The 19,272-nt window shown below is 35.6% G+C and overlaps 1 protein-coding gene across 2 annotated transcripts; it reads left to right on the top strand.

The window, feature by feature from the left end:
• The first annotated feature begins 951 nt into the window (after positions 1 to 951).
• On the top strand, positions 952 to 18,773 carry tmbim1a (transmembrane BAX inhibitor motif containing 1a). 2 transcript variants are annotated; one of them, XM_053498145.1, is made up of 12 exons: positions 952 to 1,084; positions 8,510 to 8,841; positions 9,420 to 9,487; positions 9,905 to 9,969; positions 10,073 to 10,126; positions 12,524 to 12,574; positions 12,810 to 12,849; positions 13,276 to 13,313; positions 15,377 to 15,464; positions 15,560 to 15,655; positions 16,953 to 17,006; positions 17,092 to 18,773. In XM_053498145.1, exons 2-12 carry the CDS (start codon positions 8,526 to 8,528, stop codon positions 17,239 to 17,241), a joined length of 1,020 nt encoding a protein of 339 aa, XP_053354120.1. In that variant the 5' UTR covers positions 952 to 1,084; positions 8,510 to 8,525; the 3' UTR covers positions 17,242 to 18,773. The 2 variants fall into 2 exon arrangements, with proteins under 2 accessions (XP_053354120.1, XP_053354119.1); XM_053498144.1 differs by having other exon boundaries at positions 964 to 1,318.
• The last annotated feature ends 499 nt before the right edge of the window (positions 18,774 to 19,272 follow it).

The raw sequence follows: 19,272 nt of genomic DNA, 5'->3' as shown, positions 1-19,272 counted from the left end.
CATGTAATCCTGCATTTTTAGAAAGAAATGTGCTTGTATTCAGCGTATACTCAAGTGCTGTGAAGTCAGAGACCAGGAATTGGAGCATTTTCAGTAATACATACTTATTACTTAAGTATGTAGTCTATGGATTCATAATTTTTGTGTGTGTTTATGGGCCACTCTGTATATTGACTTTGATCATAGGAACCATAGGAAGATGAAATCTGATAAAATAATTCACACTTTTGTTGATGTATTGTGTCAGATGAAGTAAGCCTACTTCATCATCTGTCCATCCATCCATCCATCCAGGAACTTCTGTAGTCCAACTAGGAACCGTGAAGTCCAGTGGTGACCAGTGTATTTATTCTCATTTTTATGACCGTGGTAGGAACTACGCTTAACCTTCACACATGCACATTCACACACTACAGGCAATTTGGGAACACCAGGTTACCTAAACTGCATGTCGTTCAACTGTGAAGTAAACCGGAGTACCTGGATGAAACCCACCATGTACAGGCGGGAGGGGGGCATGAACACAGTCCCTGAGGCGGGAATAGAACCCAAAAACTTGGGGAATCATAATAAGAAAAAATCTGATCATATATCACACATTGCCAAAATTTTTACATCCTATTTATTTATTTATTTGTTTATAAGGCCTACTTCATTATAACCTGTCTATTCTGAATAGAATTATAAATGGGTGGGGGGTGTTAATACATATGCAACAAAAAAAAATTGCTGGGTTTTTTGTTTTTTCAGTCGAACTGAGCCAAGCACATTGCACAAGATTAAAAAGTCCTCAGTTTGGACCTAAAGAGAACACAAGGGTTAAAAAAAAACTCACAGCAGAGAATCATCTGGAAGTCCAGTGAGTCGACTCCTACTGGTGAGACGAACCGATTCACCTGATTCACTGTCAAGCGTCAGTGTAGCGACACCAAGCGGCGAGAAATATGCAGCTGGGGTGTGTCAGGGTTCACCCTGTTTATATAACACACAAAGATGCCTACACACACACACACACACTTTATTACAGCTGCCTGTTCAGTGTGTTTGAGAGAAGTCAAGGCAATTAAGAACTGGTACAAATAAGGTTAGTGTGATTCACACACACACACACACACACAGCTGGTTTGGATGAAATTCTTGGAAACGTCATCGCCCTGCGAAACAAGGAAGAGTGTGTGTGTGTGTGTTTGTTTGTTTGAAGCAGGACTTTTACATTTCCAATAGCAGTGTGTGTTCGTAAGTTATTTTCCCTTCGGACACACAAACGCGCGCGCGCGCGGAAGAAGCCGCTCGTGGAGCTCGTGCTGCAGTGTATCAGGTAAGAGCTCGCGCTTCATTCGGACCGCGTTTGATCTCAGTCGAGTCTCTGAACTTTCTTCCTGTTTCAGTTAAAGTTTAGAGCTGATGTCTTTTAACTGAGGAAGAGGAGGGTGAGGAGGAAGAGTGATCAGTAACATGTTGATTTCTGTGAAATGCTCTAATTAAATAATAATAACGTGACTCTAAATGTAAACTATTTGACTCTAAATGAGTGTAATTCACTGGACGGAATTCCGAGACCCGCCCAGCTTCATTAATCAGTTATAAAATTCCGATATTTTGTAACATTTAAATAAAGTTACTGTACCGAATTTTATTTTGGTCAAAAAAAATTTTTTTGGGGGGGATAAAAATGCGGCAATCTATTTTATAATAATATATTGTTGTTGTTGTTATTATTATAACTCATTATATTTTTTATTTTGTTTATTTATTTATTTATTTTTTTGCATTGTCCCCATTTAAAAATATCTAATTTTTGGCCAAAATTATAACGTAAAGTACAATAAAATGTATGTATGTATATATTCAGTATTACATACATATATATAATGTGTGTGTGATTTTCATATTTTGTATAGATTATTTGGTAACACAGTGGCCTAGTGGTTAGCACTTGCAGCTTCAGGGCCCAGGTTTGATTCCCGTCTCTGTGTGCATGGAGTTTGCATGTTCTCCCCGTGCTTGATGGGTTTCCTCCGGGTACTCCGGTTTCCTCCCACAGTCCAAAAACATGCAGATCAGGGTCATTGGTGTTACCAAATTGGCCATAGTGTGTGTGTGTGTGTGTGTGTGTGTGTGTGTGTGTGTGTGTACCCGCCCTGTGATGGATTATCACCTCGTCCATGGTGTACCCCGCCTTATGCGCTAAGTCTCCGGGGATAGACTCCAGTCCCCCTGTGACCCTATATACAGGATAAAGAGGTATAGATTATAAGTAAGTTGTTTATTTTATTGTATTTTATGATATTATTTTGGTCAATTCAGATATATATTTTTTTAATTGAGACAATTCATAAAAATAATTAAAAAAATTAAATAAATGAAAAATATAATCAGTTATTATTATTATTCCTTTTTTTTACTGTCCCTTTTAAAAAATATATACAATTTGTTGACCAAAATTATGTCATAAAATATAATATATACAAAATTTTGTATTATATATGGCTATTTTCATTATTTTATTATTTTTTTAATGGGGACCATTGCAAAAATCTGTCACAATCTTAATATTAAAAGATATTAAGGAACAACAAATTTTTAGTTTATTATTGGTCTTAGTATTAGTATTTAATTAAAAAAGAGTCACATCATTTTGGATGTGGATATCTTATTATATTAATGCATACAGTACATAACTGTTAATGAGTTACTTTTTATTGTTGCAACTAAGTATTGGTATTACTAAATTGAGGAAGTGGAAGGGTTGTTTTTTAAAAATTTCCTCTATTTCTGCATTTTCCAGTCTGACCCATATTTTTAAAGTGTGGATTTTACAGTCCAAAGAAATCCAAAGGCGTAAAGAGGGAAATAATGACTCATTTTATTTTATCTTATTCTAGTTGAATGAAAAAGCTCTAAACATGTTTGTAGTTTCTATGAGCATTAACATTTTCCAATTCTCTTTTTCCTGAGTGTAAATATAATGCTGCATACAGTTACACTCCCTACGGGTGTGTCAGACTCTCATAGAGTACAAAGAGTACTTATGTGCTTTTATTGAACCACTGCGTATCCCATAATCCTCAGCATTCGCTCAGGTGTAGCAGTCGGTCTGGGGAAGAATGTCCAAGGGGAACACAACAGGAATGGAGGAGTTTATAAATTTGTGTATAAATTTACTTTGTTTCACAACATACAGTCATTAGTGTAGCTCTGTGTCTTAGCAACATCAGGACTTAATACTGCTGACTATGTCTTAGTTATGAGACAGTCTTGGATCAATATATTGTGTGTGTATATATATATATATATATATATATATATATATATATTACACACATGCATTATTATATATTATAATGATGTGCGTATACCATTATTGTGTTGATCCAGTTAAATGCTTATGTATGTCCCGCCTCTGAGGACGCGTCTTGCTCTACAGTACAAGCTTGTTAGCTCATTAATCACATTTTTAATTGCTCCTTCCTGTGCATCTTCCATTACAATATATTTTATCGATGAAAAATAAACAGTTTGGAGGGTTATCATTAAAAGAGGCGGAGCTTCGGTGTTTTCCATATTTAGCTGGCTCAATTGTGTGCGGTTGTGGCGCGGCTTATTTCCATTGCTATTGGCTGAGGTGTTCATCAGTCAAGTTTTAACGCTTCCTGTTTTGACGTACAGAATCGGGTCACAGCTCCAAGGCAGTTTCTAAGGAGCTTTAAGCTGAATGCCAAGAAAACCTCTTCCAAGAAAAAACAATGGACTCACAGTTCACAGTTTGAAGACAAGTTTAAAGGGTCTCTATTATGCAAACTATTATATTTAGACATTCAGATGAGTCTCCAGTGTGCGGCCTACAAACACAAAGGGTAAAGAAAAAACATTCCCTCTATTTTTTTTTTTGTGTCATTTTTGGAACGTTTATAAGCCCAGGCTTAAACAAGCCAATTAGATTTTCCTCGTAATGTGTTTAATATTTCAGAAAAGCCCCTCCCCCAGGTGGTTGCTGAGCTCTGCTGTTCTCTGGGGGGCGTATCTCTGCAGTAGCTCATTTACATAGACACTGAAATGGTGCGTCTGGTGGAGGAGTAAAATTAAGGGACTCTGAGCTATAAAACATGCATTACCTGAGGGGCTAGCGCTTTAACACACCCGCATTGGGGGAGTTCTGAGACTTGTGTTAATTTGTTAAAGAAATAGTCATATATACGTGACCTTTCACTGAACCCCTGGTTGCCTCTGCCATGAGGTTGATGGGTAACTGTAGTTACATTTTCCAGTAGGATGGTGTAGAAGGAAAGGAAAGACGTGACAGTAAAGACGCTGGTCATGTTCTGCGAGGGTGGATCATTATCTCTGATGGATCATTCAGGAAGAGACTTGGCACTCATGTTATTTTGTTCAAAGTGAAAATGAATGTACATTGTAACAATAATAATAAAACATTTTATACCACATGCTCTTTAGCCAGTATTACTAAGATGGTTTGGGTACAGGAATGGTGCCAATATTTCTGTATTACGAGGCGAGTAGTGAATGTCTTGAAACAGACATAAGACTAATGGCTTATTAGCAGAGACGATCCTCCGGGTGTCTCTTTACAGTATAAACAGCAGAATCTACCTCCAAGCTCAAACCACAGCTACACCCGGACTCGTTTGCCTTTGGGTTTGACTTACTCTCACGGTCAGGACACACGTCATGTTACGACATGTCGATCACATGTTGCATTACAATGTCAGGTGCATAACACCTGCTCGGTCGGATATCTCGCCCTACACGATATCTAGTGCACTATTTTGGGATCCGGACATTGTGTGGTCATGTCAGGAAGTGTAGATGAGAAGATGCAGAGAGAGTAAGAGAGAGATGTTTTTATTTTAATTTATCAATTGTAAAGGGGAAGACCAGATAGATAGACAATAAGAATGGACAATGAGTTTGCAGAAGAGATTAGTCTCACCCCACCTTACACACACACACACACACACAGTACTGTATGTGTTTATTGAGTGCTTATTTCCTGCCCATAAATAAAAACAAAAAAAGGCAAAATGTGACGCGTGAGAATTTTATGACATTAAACACAAACCTGATTAAAAACATTTTAATTTAATTAAAATGAAATTTAAATTTAATTTAAGGTTCCATAAAGTATAAGTAGCTGTTCTTTTTATATCATCACATGTATATGTATAAATTATATTGTTTTATTTTTTATTTGGCTTTAAGAACAACCCTTAAGTAATTAGTAAAGAATTATTATTATTATTATTATTATTTATTTATTTATTTATTTAGTTCATTGATGTTGATAAAATCAAAGTATTTTTTTCTAGAATTCTACGTACTGATATTTTTTTATAGTCATTTAATTATTTATTAAATATTTGTTTTTGAATGAAGAAATCATACGTATCGGGATCAGGACACATCAGTGTTCATATTGTCTTTTCTTATTGTTTACAGTTTACCCATAATGCCACTTTGTCTCTTTTAAAGACATCATGTAGCTGTGTAGTGGGACAGGGTTTGTGTTGTTACACGTCATTGGTGTCTTTCATGACCTTTTTGCTGTCGTTTACGTAAAACAAGATGTGTGAAACGAGGAATAAACCAAATGCTGCACGTCTGCAAAGTATAAAGCAGCAAGAAACCTACAGTGTGTATTGAGCTGAGAGCGTACGGAGGTCCCGGAGTCGGGTTCAGTTGGAAATGTCGTCACATTTATTTTTGAGCAAGTTTTGCCGTTGCTGGTTTACTTCACACCGCTGTGACAACAGGAAGATTTGAACCCGCTCCATGGAGTGCTGTGCTTAGGCGATGACTCACGGGGAACTCGAGAACACACGCTAATGTGGAATGTGTACAAGTGTCTAAAGCCAGCCAAGACAGTCCGGGTCTGTCCACAAACACAGCTCGAACACAGAATGCTGTAGAATGATTTGTTTCACATGTGGTACTGCAGCGTGCTGAGAGTTTTGCACTCGTGTGTCTCTCTTGCTGTTCTGCTGTGGTTCTAAAGTTTGGAGAAAAGCGGGAAACTTGTGTTTATGGTATAATAAAAAATAAATTTTAACTGAAATGTAAAGGGAAGCCATGGTACAGAAAGCCGGAAAGGAAAGAGATTCTGATAAAGATGCTAAGACGATCAAAATCCTGCTTCTGTAATCAAGCAAGAGTGCAAGAATCAACATACTACAGCTACACTGCACAACGATTACAGTTTACCCTCAGCATACAAATCGAATCTGTTCCGGAGGCGAGTTTTAAGGTGAAATTTCGTATTGTGAAACGCATTGTCCCATAGGAAATAATGTAAATGCAGATAATCTGTTCCAGCCGCCCACAAATACTACCAATATTACCAATTTCCAACACTATAATCATGTTTTTGCATATAAAAACAATCAAAACATTTAGAAAATACATGTAAATGAAGTAAAATATGAAAGAAGTAGACATTAAACCTCACTTAACCTTAATTTATGATTCCTCTCGGCACCAGCTGCTTTAAAAACCAAACTAAAAGCGGCTCCGTTTTCTTCTTGCTATCGTCCTTGCTTACATTCATGCGACCCAAGGTGTTATGTTTTCACCAAATCTCGCACAAAATGCAAAAAAATTACAAAATAAAATATGTAAACTGGCTTCACTTGGATTTTCACTGAAGCAAACATGTTTTGAACGGTTTATTCACTCGTATGCCAAAAATGCTTCGTATGTCGAGGCAAAATTTTAGCAAAAAGTCTGTTCTTAAGGCGAAAAATTCTTAAGTAGGGCCGTTTGTTTGCTGAGGTACCACTGCACATGCAAATAATATTAATAATTATAATATCTGTCATAATATCTACAATTTCTAAAACTATGATTACAGCAAACCGAATGCAAGATTGTTACAATTATATGTAGACATATTTTTAAGCATAAAATTTCTAGTTTAGATAATAATTTTACTGATTTTAAGCATTTTTTCCTTGAATCAATTACCAAAAAATGTCTTTTAATAAAACAAGAACTTTGCACTTAAGATATTAAAACATGTCCAAAAGTAAATGTAAACGTTGTAATGCTAAATTTTTAACAATTGAAAGATTCTTTAAGAATACACTGCAATTTGTGTAGAACACGGAAACCGTTTGCATTGCCTGCGTTTTGCGAAAGTATCGCTGTGTATTCTACTTTAAAGTTTATATGCAATTGGTGCAATACTGCCACCTACTTGACTGGAGTGTGGTGCAGAAAAACCCGAGAGAAAAAAGAAAAAAAAATGCATCTAAGGAAAATTGAACAAGACAAGTTGCGCAGCATATTAGATATTTTTATTAGTTTTTAATACAGTACTTGTAAAAAGACCTATAGGAATAATAGTGCTATTGAATTGAATTTAAAATCACAATAGCCGAAACATTAAATTGAACCAAAACTGTACATTTGATTCACAGCACCATTGCTACCATACACACTTTTTGCAGCATATAATATTGCATTATTATAATTAGAAAATTGATTTATGTTTAGTTTACTCGTTTTACTAAATTGCAAGCAGGACTTGCCAGAAAACCAGTGACTAAACTAGGAAAATGTGCACAAGAAATGCTTAAGCATACAAACGAATTAACCCTATATATCAGGAAATATTGTTTCTTGTGGCCGGGATATATTGTTTTAGCACTCAATGTAGTAAAATGTGGCCTTTGTGATCAGAGTAACAATAAATTGAGTTTGAATAAACATATTTTAAAAAAAAATTCTTAGATTTGATTCTAAAACCTGATTGGCTGAGCCACAGTTAAAAATGTTATAAAATCCTTGATGTTTGCAAACCTGCAATTGCTAAACTTTGTATTAATGCATCAGGTTTTAAACCAAATGTTCTGTTTATAGAATAACCCCAAAGATACACTAATTGTTTAAAGACATTGGTTTGCTAAGCAACATACCGTATACAGTATAAACTAGAAATTCCAGCTTTCATCCACGAAAGGTTAAAGCAACACAACATACGAAAAAAGGAAGTGTAAAAACGAATACTTTGTAAGGGTACGACAAATATAAAATGTTCTAGTTTTGTTTTTAAGGAAATCTGTAAGAAATATATAAAGGTGTATAAATATTGGTCTGGTCATGTTAAAAATTTCTCCTGCTTAAAATAGTGTTGAGAGGTGCATTGTGGGTGTGGCTTAATTTTTTAATATGCGCGTCATCCACACTGCTAATTCAAATCCCGGTTGCCTCTGCCAGGAGGTTCTGACTCGGTTAGAACGGAATTATGTTTCACTTAGTATATGTATTATATCGATTTTTAAAAATCAGTGACGGCAATCCGGCGTATGGAGTTCCAGAGTTCCTCAAACAGTTCCTGTACTCCTTTTATGTCTGTGATCAAAGACACATGAGTACTTTGGGGAATTTGGTGTGGAAATTTGAGAAGAAAGCGCTAATACTTTAAACTATTAAAAATGAAAACAGACACATCTCATTTTCTTTATTTTCTCTTTTCTTGATGTGTTTTACGCAGAAATCTCTGAGTCAGCATGTCCAGATCAGACTTCCCCCCGGGCTATGACGAGTCACGGCCGCTTTCAAATCCCCACGGTGGTGCACCGGCACCCTCCGCACCCCCACCAGCCTACGATTACTCTCCGTATGGAGGACATCCACAGCCTGGACCCTACCCTGGACCTCCCTACTCCCAGCCCTCTGCCCCTTACCCCGGGCAGCCTGGAATGTACCCCCCGCAGCCAGGACTACCTGGCCAAGGATACCCAGCACAACCAGGACACCCTGGTCAAGGATACCCACCGCAGATGCCACCCATAATCCCACCAGTGATGCCCATGCCTGACTCAGGTGAGGGCCAGGTGCATATGGATACGGATCCAAGAAAAGATGCAAATGTTTAATTAAGCAAGGTCAAGACACATGTTGCTTTCTTTATCAGAAGTATAGTTTGGGAATAAGACTCTTTAAACAAAATACATGGATCCAAACTAGATATTAGACATGAAACGGGGCCCAACAGCAGTAACCTGGCAAAGCTGGGGCTCGAACTGTCGACTTTCCAATAATAACTCGGGGCCTTAACACACTGAGCCACGACCACCATCCCGCTAATTAAGAGTAAACCTCTCAACAGTTAGTCAGCTACTAATTAGCGAGGTTGAAAAGTCAGTATTAGTTAACCTTACATCATTTTATATAGTATAGAGCTCAGCATGTTCCTATCGAATCACACATTTGTCGGAGGCCACATTATAAGAAACGAGAAACTTGTGCAAATTAATATCTTTATCATTCAGATTTGAATCCATTTAACAGGTATAGAAGGGTTTGGCGAAAGTAACTAAGCAACTGTAATTGTTCAGCTTCACGTTCACAATATACAACCTGACTAGCTTAACCTGACGGCACGTCTGGTAATGTTGCAGGTGATGACGGCTTCACCACAACAGGAGGATGGGAGAGCGTCGACATCCGCCATGCTTTCATTCGCAAAGTAAGAGCCAATGCTTTCTATTCATCATTAGAGCGTTATGAAAGCTTATGTGGAATTCCTGATTCTGATTGGTCAGAGAAGCACTGACAGTGTTGCAGCAAAAAAAGTGCAGGTCAGAAAGCACTTTTGGAAGGAGTGTCCTTTTCAACGTACCACCTTAAAGTTGATTATTTTCCTGTAATTGCATGGAACTAAATGCTCTACAGTATACTGTAAGTTTAATATGGAGCAATTTTTTGCATCTACTAATAAAACTCTTATAATGTACACCAGCGTAACAGCTGTCTTTTTTTTTTTTTTCGTTTAAACCATAAACTAAAGTAGCAGAAGATTGTGTAACTTTTCCATGTTTCAAGCTAAATATTCTTCAAAAGTTTGAGTTTTCTCGTTGGTGGTGTGTCTGTCCTGTCCCAACAGGTGTACCTGATCCTCGCAGCTCAGCTCCTCGTCACCGTCGGCATTGTGGCCGTTTTCACTTTTGTGTGAGTCCTCATGTGTGCTGAATACGTGTCTGTGTGTTTAGGAAGTGAGTTTTAACTTCTCAGTCGTTTTTGTAACTTGCTTTTTTATTATTCTGCATTTCAGACAACCTGTGAAGAACTTCGTCATTAAGAATCCAGCAGTCTACTGGGTTTCATAGTAAGCATAGTGTTCTCTTTACTTTAACATGCTATTTCTTTACATGTATGTACATTAGTTGATGCATGAGACGATTCCTCTGGGTTCTCCAGTTTCCTCTAACAGCTCAAATACATGCAGTGTGGGTTATTTTTGGGTGTGTGAATGTGTGCGTGATTGGTCGGCACCCAGACTTGTGCCCTAAAATCCCTAGTATGGGCACCCGGCGACCCTACACAGGATAAACAGAAGGATGGATAAACGGAACAGGAACAAGTGTATCTTGGTTGGAGCCAAATGTTGCCAAGAGAAATTAGGGATGGGAATCACCAGAAACCACAGGATATGATACGATGCAAATACAGCATTTTCCCGATTTACAATCATTCAAGTTACAAATTTCCACAGATATGAACAGACTGCGGTTTTACAAACATTCATAGATGCGAACAAATCACGAAAATAGCTCACATGTATTGTAGAAATACAGTGCACCAGATAACAATATTTACCATTATATACAATATTTTCAGTATGTAAGTGAATGTATAAAATGTCCAAAGTTCAGTATATTGTCTGTGTGTGCCATTACATTTCATGGGTGAGATTCATTCTATTACGCGCGGTTATGGTTTTTGGCTACATGATGGCAGTGAGGGAAAAGGGAACAGAGATTTACTCAAGCGAATTGGTAGCCCTTACATTATATATTTGTGTAAAAGACTCACTTTGTCGGACTTAGGAACAAATCCGACTTACAAACAAGCTGAAGGGAGTGAACTTGTTCGTAAGTTGAGCACTACCTGTAATTCACTCCTATTACACAGGATGCTGTGCTGTCTGTCAATGCGTGAATAGTTTAGAGTTTGCCACCTGCATGATGATGGAGGAACTGCAGCATTTTACCACCTCGAATGGCGTCACTCACTCGCTCATCGTCTATATTGCTTTATCCTGTATATAGGGTGGGGGGGTCTGGAGCCCATTCCAGTAGACTTAAGGTACTATGTGGCAATTTGGGAACACCAATTAGCTTAATCTGCATGTCTTTGGACTGTGTGAGGAAACCGGAGTACCCGGAGGAAACCCATCATGCACACTCCATGCACATATACCCCCGAGGCGGGGTTCAAACTCTATGGTTGCAAGGCGACCTTGCCAACCACTATCAACAAAATAGATTTTGGTGTCAGTGTGACGATACTTTATGAATTGCCAAACAAAATACGTAGTCACGATACGTACCTAAATTAATCTCTATAAGGAATATTTCGGAGTTTGTAAGGTTTGAGGAGATTTTTTCATTATTTTCGCCTTAATTTGGTCCGTTTTTACTTTATTGTACAACAGTTTCCAGTAATAATGACGTACTTGGAGTAAAGTACACACACCCCATGCCAAAGACGTTCACGTTTACATTCTGGACCATTACACAAAGTCACTTTAATAACCATTGCACAGAGTCACTTTTTCTATGCATACTTGCACAAAATTATAGTTCTATGCATACAATATATTTCTATTTTCATGTTCTATTTTTTCTAGTTAAATTTTTATTTAAATTTTTTATCATATTTCGTCTATTGATATTTATTACTTATAAGTTTTAATTCTCTTTTAAAGGTCACTGGCGGTCGTGTAAGCATTTCACTACATTTCGTACTGTGTATGACTGTGTATGTGACAAATAAAATTTGAATTTGAATTTGATTTGAAAGACAATAGGCCATAGCCAATAATCCCCCTGACACAGAATCTCTGAGAAAATGAATCTATTAATTTATTGCACTAACAAAAACCAATAATTTAAATGTAATAATTTTATAATAATTAAAACGATAATAATTTAAAATGCAAATTACTCATATTTCTTCGGGTATTGATACTAAAATTGGTCTAAGCTTGTAGAAGCATATGACCTGTAAACAATTTGTTGCCTAAATTAAAGCATTTTTTGATTTTGGTAAAAAGTTTAAAAATCTGTAGTGTCCGTAACCATGTCAAATTCATGTTGCAATATCTTAACAGTTTTGCATTTTAGAATAATACACTTTTTTAGGTTTGTCTTTACATGTGAAATCTAAACTGGTCAAGTTTCATCTGAATGACAGTTAGGATCGTTGAAAGATTTGAATTCAGAAAAGTAACTGACACTACAGACATAAAAGGACATACAATTACTTTTTTAATCTGATGAAAAACATAAATATGTATATATATTTACAAGATCTGAAGCATGGTTAGTGAGATAGGGAGCATTACGTGTTATGGTGTTATATGATCCAGTCTGAAAATTCACTGTTGTACCTGGGTGAGACACTTTGGCCGTAGGCAAACGTGTGTGTGTGTGTGTGTGTGTGTGTGTGTGTGTGTGTGTGTGTGTGTGTGTGTGTGTGTGTGTGTGTGTGTGGTTTACAGCGCTGTGTACATCATCACACATCTCGTGCTCGTCTGCTGTAAGGGACCCAGGTGGGTAAACACTTCATTTTTTTATTTTATAATTGTGTAATGTCCATCCAGCTGTATGTCATCATATATAAAGTTTTGTTTATTTTAAATGTTAAATAAGAATTAGTTATTTTATATAGTGATGTGAGTTTATATCCAACACTCCAACATTCCCTTTCTCTCTCTCTCTCTCTCTCTCTCTCTCACTTTCTCTCTCTCTCTCTCACTTTCTCCTTCTATCTCTCTGGCCATACAGGAGGCGTTTCCCCTGGAACCTTATTCTGCTCTCTCTTTTCGTGAGTGCGGAAGTGCTGAGTCATTTCTCTGGCAGGGTGTAGCCGAGTCTGTAATGGAAAACATTTACTTTTTTTTTTTTTTCCTTCAACATTTAAAAGCAGTACTTAATTCATTCACTATGATCAGGGCTCCTGTGTTTCTGCTAAACTGGGGAGAAAGTGTATGTTTATAGGCCAGGCTCGGGAAAGAAAGACTGCAAAGTTTTCAGATCTGTAATATTTCCTGTACTTGGGTGGCGAAATGTTTTCAACATGGCCTTGATCATAAAATATTCATACGATTCTGCTTTCTGTCATGAAGAGGCATCCAGTGAAATAGTGAATGCATTTTATTTCTAAAGCGCTGTTTAATATTTCAGAGCAAGAAATTAGTTCCGTAGCGGGTTTTACTCAGAAAGTGACGTATTTATCTCATTTATTTCTCAGACCCTGGCTTTGTCCTATATGACCGGAACGATATCGAGGTAAGTAGGTCGACCTGACATCTGCTGTTTGACTGCAGCTTTAAACACAGTGACACTGAATCATTCACAACCTATAAATGTCAGGCATTGTTGAGCAGGGAGTGTATTTAGGGAAAGAGTCAAGTGTGTTGACACAAGCTCAGTGGCATTCACCGTTCAGTAAATATGTTAAATACGACAGACAGCGCAGTCATTCAGTGCTTTTAATAGGGTTCTGTGCAAAACGAAGAATCAGTTTTCACTAATGGCATATGTTAAGTAAGTTGAGCATAATGCACATAATTATTAAAATCTTTAGTGATCATCAGATGCGCAGCGAGGAGATAATTGTCTCGGCTATCGAGCCTGGGCGTGTACAAGAACACGAGTACGATTTAAAAAATAATCCCCATTAAAACTGAGTATAATTTGGCCTGAGCTTCGGTTTATTTGTGAGAAGCCTCAGGCTCATATCACTCATCTGGTTTAAAATAAAAAAAATTAGGGTGGTAAAATATATTGAATATCTTAAAACAACATTTGGATTAAAAAAAAAAATATATGAAAGGAAAGTGAAACTTAGTGGTAGAACTAGTAGAACTTGATCTGATTGGTCACTATTGATTGGTTAGATGGCAGGTTAGATCAGTGGGTTCAACAGATTCTGCATTTTTCAGGAGACAATAAAACACTTTCACTATTAAACACATTCCATCCCTCATTGTTTGCGTGTTGTCTTGTTTCGCTCACTGCTTGTGTTCTGTGGACTTGTTTTTCTGTGAATAAAAAGGCTCAGATGCCAATAATAATAATGCCAATAATAATAATAATTAATATTATTATTATTTAAATAATAATTATTATATTATATAATAATAATTATATAATGATATAAAATATTATATAATAATAATTATTATTATTATTATTATTATTATTATGAAAAGCGAAAGTGCATAAAAAATAAGCAGGGATTGAATAAACCGTCTGGAGTGCTGCTAAAATGCCTCCAGTCTCCCGAGTCTTCCTCCAAACTTTTATCAAGACAGACTTTTATTTTTTAGTTTTATTATTTGCATAGCGTGTTTATTGTATCAGGTATTAAAATTTAACTAGATATGAGTTAAAGTATACAGTAGAATGTACGTAGGTTATATGCAAATACTATGCCTTTGAATAGAAACTACTGTACATACAGTCCAAGACATTTGTTCCTTAATTTGATATTGAAATCACCTTGTTCTGTCCTATAAGTTAAATATAAGTTTTTCCAGCCAGTTTTTACATTTCAACATGACTGTTTTTAATTTTATTTGCAATAATGTTCTCAAAATGTTTGTGCTTTAAGTTAGACTAAACCGGTCCACAAATAGAACGAGGTGATTGCAATATTAAAATAAAAAACAAATGTTTAGAACTGTATTTAGTATTTTCTTTTATAATACTTTAGTGACTTAAATACAGTTGTTCGAGAAGATTATTGGTGAATAGAACAAGAAAATGTAATGTAGAAATGCAAAAACAGGCTGAAAAAATGTTTATTCAACTGAGAGTATTAATGTTAAAACAAGAGATATTAGCTGAACTGGATAAGAAATGAATGTATGAAATATTCTTCTGCAGCGAGACAGAAAGTGCATCTGGTTTTCGCACCAGTTTAGTTTTTGCTTGCCTTTTCACACGTTGTTCTTTGTTGTAAAACTCTCTTCCGGTCAATAACCAACATGGGCGGTGTTTTTGCTTGTTAAAGTTTATTTTATTTAAATGCAACAAATATGAATTTACAGGAAAAAAATATCAGTTACAATACCCCATAATCTACATAAAAGTCATATAAAAATTTATCTGACAGTCCTGATAATAACTTTATAAATAAAATAACAAAAACTTTTTTTTTTGTTTTTTTTTTTGTTTGGATGTTTATTTGTTTTTTGTTTAGTAGTGAGGCAAGATTACATTTAGGTCCCATTCTTCCCACTCAGTGATATAATGTTAGTGAATAATCATAATACGATTTTATAAAAGTGTATTGACTGCCAGTAATCCAGTTATAATATATAATTAAATGCACTTTATAATTCTAGTTACTACGAAACCAAGTCTGTGTTCCTGGCGCTGGGTATCACCGTCCTCGTCTGCATCGCTGTGACTGTCTTCTGCTTCCAGACGAAGGTTGCATGAATTTAATGTAGAGACAACTTCATCTTGGCTTCATTTCTGGCTGTTTTGTTTTTCTAAACTCATTTACAACTGGATTTTCCCATCAGGTGGATTTCACCAAATGCGGAGGCCTTTTCTGCGTCCTGGGTATCGTCGTCTTCGTGACCGGAATCATCACCGCAATCGTCCTGTCGTTCAAATATGTAAGTGAAACTAATAACCCTTAGGCAACTAACCATAAGGTTATGAGTTGAATTTAAGATATAGGGGTGGAAAACATGGAGCCTGATGATTCTTAAGTGAAAGTACGGGATATGATATAAAATTTCATTTTTAACAAAAGTGGAATTTAAAAAAATAGTTTGGAATTGACTGAACTACTCCAGTATTTAATATAAGTCACCGTAATTAATTTCGCTTTTCATTTCCACAATTCACATGATTTAGTTATTATAAAAAGTTACAAAGGTCTAGGCTTAAGTAGGTATTGGGAAATCTGCATGTAAATGCATCTCCCTGAAACAATTTTTCAAAGTTTGAACTTGGTGAATCCTGGCCTTGTCATCTTGGAAAACCTGTATAGTAGGCACTAGGCATGATGGATCCGCCTTTCTTCTTACCCTGATACACCTGATAAGTCTTTACCAATCACGATCATTCAAAAAAACATTTCCGACCACACTTCTCCTCGAAGATGATGGTTCAGCGTTAACCCTTGTGTAGTTCCAGCAGTCTCCTTGATGCAGGACATTATGACCATCTGGAACAAAATAACATCTTTTTCTTAACATTCTTAACAAGTAGGTTGAATGTTGTGACGTTACATAAACCAAAAGTTTTTAAATGTATAATTAATTTACAATACAGTACCTAACTAATGGTTTGGTGTAATAATCGGGGAAAGACTTTTTGCTCAGCCTGTATATAATATTGAGTGTGTCATAATAGAATTCGGAACCTCGGATTTCCAGCTTGTAGTGTGATAGAGCAAAAATATTTACGCCCTCATGTTCTGGCAAAAAATATACAAAAAAAAAACAATACAACAACAACAACAAGGTGTAGAAAACCTAATCCTGTCACTCTACATATCTGAGATCCAGCTAGGTAGGAAAGTGAAGATCATTCCACAACAGTCCATGTAATTATGAATGGACAAAATGTTCAGTATGTCACTTTAAAAAGAAAAAAAAAGGGAAACCTTGAAATAGTTGGCAAGTTGATTTGGTGTAAGAGGAATAAAAAAGTTCAAGGCATGCAGAGATAGGGAAATATTAAACTTTAGTAGTTCTGCTGATTTAAGAGAATGACAGGGACGTTCTTATTCTATAGTGTCGGTTGAATCCAAAGTACCGAACTGAGTATTGATTTTTTTTTATACAATAAAAAAAGATAAGTGTGGTACAATAACACAAGGCTCAGCTACTCAAGCACATTCTCCCTCTGCTTGGAAGTTGAAATTAAATTATAAACATTAATAAGTGTAAATGTGATTTCTAGATCCCGTGGCTTCATATGCTGTATGCTGCTATCGGAGCGATCGTGTTCACGTTGGTGAGTTCAAAAATCAACCACATTATCCTGCTTTAAAAACATTACATCATCAATTCATTACTTTTTGGGTGTTCTTCGTGTCTAGTTCCTGGCCTATCACACGCAGCTTCTCATCGGGAACAGGAAGCACTCGATAAGTCCGGAGGAGTACGTCTTCGCCGCTCTCTCCATCTACGTCGACGTCATTCAGATCTTCCTTTTCCTCCTGCAAATCATCGGAGCGTCTCAAAGATAGGGGGCGCCCCAGCGGTCAACCTGGAAGCCTTTGCGTCTGTCAGACTTTCATGCAATTACAATCACGATGCCTTTACTGAATATTTGAAGCAAAAAAAACAGAAAAAAAATCAGACGTTAGCGGACATGTTAGCATGATTTAATGGGTTCTTCTAACATCAGGACGGAAGCACTTGGGATAAACAGCTGATTCTTTTGTGCTGAGTTTAGGATGCTGGTCTACTCCATAAACACCTTCATCATCATGTTAAGCTGGAAATCAATTTTACACACTATATATACATTATATTATGTTTTGATATGAGCTGGAATTTTATTTGTATTAAAAAGTTATTTAATGTTGGGTCTATACATACAGTATCTTGTGCATATTTAATCAATTGGATTTTTATTATTATTATTATATAAAAGTTTAAAAAAGATGCTTGAACAAGATGGAATGTATGTTACAATAAGTTTCAGATTTTTTTACCCTTAATAACTCCAAAAAAAATCTTCTACACGTTACTTTTTAAAACAAGTAAAACATCTGTAACACCTGTATATTAGATTTTTATTTGTAACCAGAATTGAACCCAGAAAATTAGCTGACGTCCTGAAATGCATGATCTCTTTCCCAGCTACTTTTTTCACTTTATAGCCGAGTGCAAAATTTTGTGCACCCACAGAACAAAACAAATTTGCTTTTTTTTTTTTAGGCAGAATTTTTTTTTTTTTTTTTTTTTTAAGTATGGTTATCACTTACTTTTTCCTGCACAGTGTGAAATTAGAATTTTTCTAATTAATAATTTGAAAATGGAATACTTTACTTAAATCCTTTTTTTTTTTAAACAAAGAAATAATTTCTGTATAATTTTATCCAACCATTTATTTTTGATATGTTTAAAGATGTATTATGTTTTAATTTTTAATATCAGTCCTCCGTCATTGGGATGGGTGATACTACAAAAACAACCAGTTTTAGAGGTTAAAAAAATAGAAATCTGCTATATTCAAAATATAACTACAAAATCTATAAATGACTTATTTAACACTGTAAATCTTAATATATGCAACTAAAAAGACTCGCATCATGCCATCGTATTGCCCTGCGCTGTGTCACTATTACAGCTACCACTGCTTTTGTAGGTGGTAATACATGGTGTTTTTTTTGTTTGTTTGTTTGTTTTTGCATATTTTTTGGTAAAAATGAGTGCCAATAATTTTGCACCTTCCTATTAGGATATTTGATTCACTTATCAATGACACTATATTGAAGTTTGTAAATAAAAAGAACTTTACATATGATTAGAAATTATAGCATTATAATTTTTAAACTTTTTTTTAACCATTATTCACTGTATATGTTTGACGTAAATAAAGATTATGCATAACTTTTTGCCTGCAAAATGCAGCGAGTTTTCAGTTGTTTTGTTTCCAGATACAAAATAGGCAAAGAGATGAGTTTGTGTAATTTGAAATAAGAATAAATTGTTTGCTACCTGATGTTAATTTTATTAATAAATACGTCTGAACTGCAGATTAAAAAAAAAAAGTTGAGACAAAATGTTGTGTGTATGGTGCAAATTTGATTATAAAGACTTCGACTGTATTTTTTTTTCTATTTTTTTGTAAAAAGTTTAATTTTTTATATAAATACAAATATGCTGTATTATTTTTATTAACACGAGTTCTAATACGTTAGGGTTGCTTAAGTTCAATTCAATTTTATTTGTGTAGCACTTTTAACAATTGACATTGTCGCAAAGCAGCTTTACACAATCAAAAGAATTATTTAAGTTAGTAACAACTCATTTACAGTGGACTTGTCACAAACAGGTCACAAAAAAAAAAGAATTAAGTGTAGATGTGAAATTTTTACAATAAAGTGTTCATTTAACATGAAAAGAAAGAGTCTCCAGTGTCAGCGGCAAAGTTGTACACTTCATGGCATCTACAAACTGTGTTTATTTTCTCATCTTGGAATATTTTACTTTACTAGAGAGAATTTCTTTTTACAAAATCCGACGTTCTTCGTTTCTTCTCATCAAAT

This window comes from Clarias gariepinus, chromosome 6, assembly GCF_024256425.1.
Source record: "Clarias gariepinus isolate MV-2021 ecotype Netherlands chromosome 6, CGAR_prim_01v2, whole genome shotgun sequence".
NCBI lineage: Eukaryota > Metazoa > Chordata > Actinopteri > Siluriformes > Clariidae > Clarias > Clarias gariepinus.
This window is presented reverse-complemented; position numbering and strand designations above follow the sequence as displayed.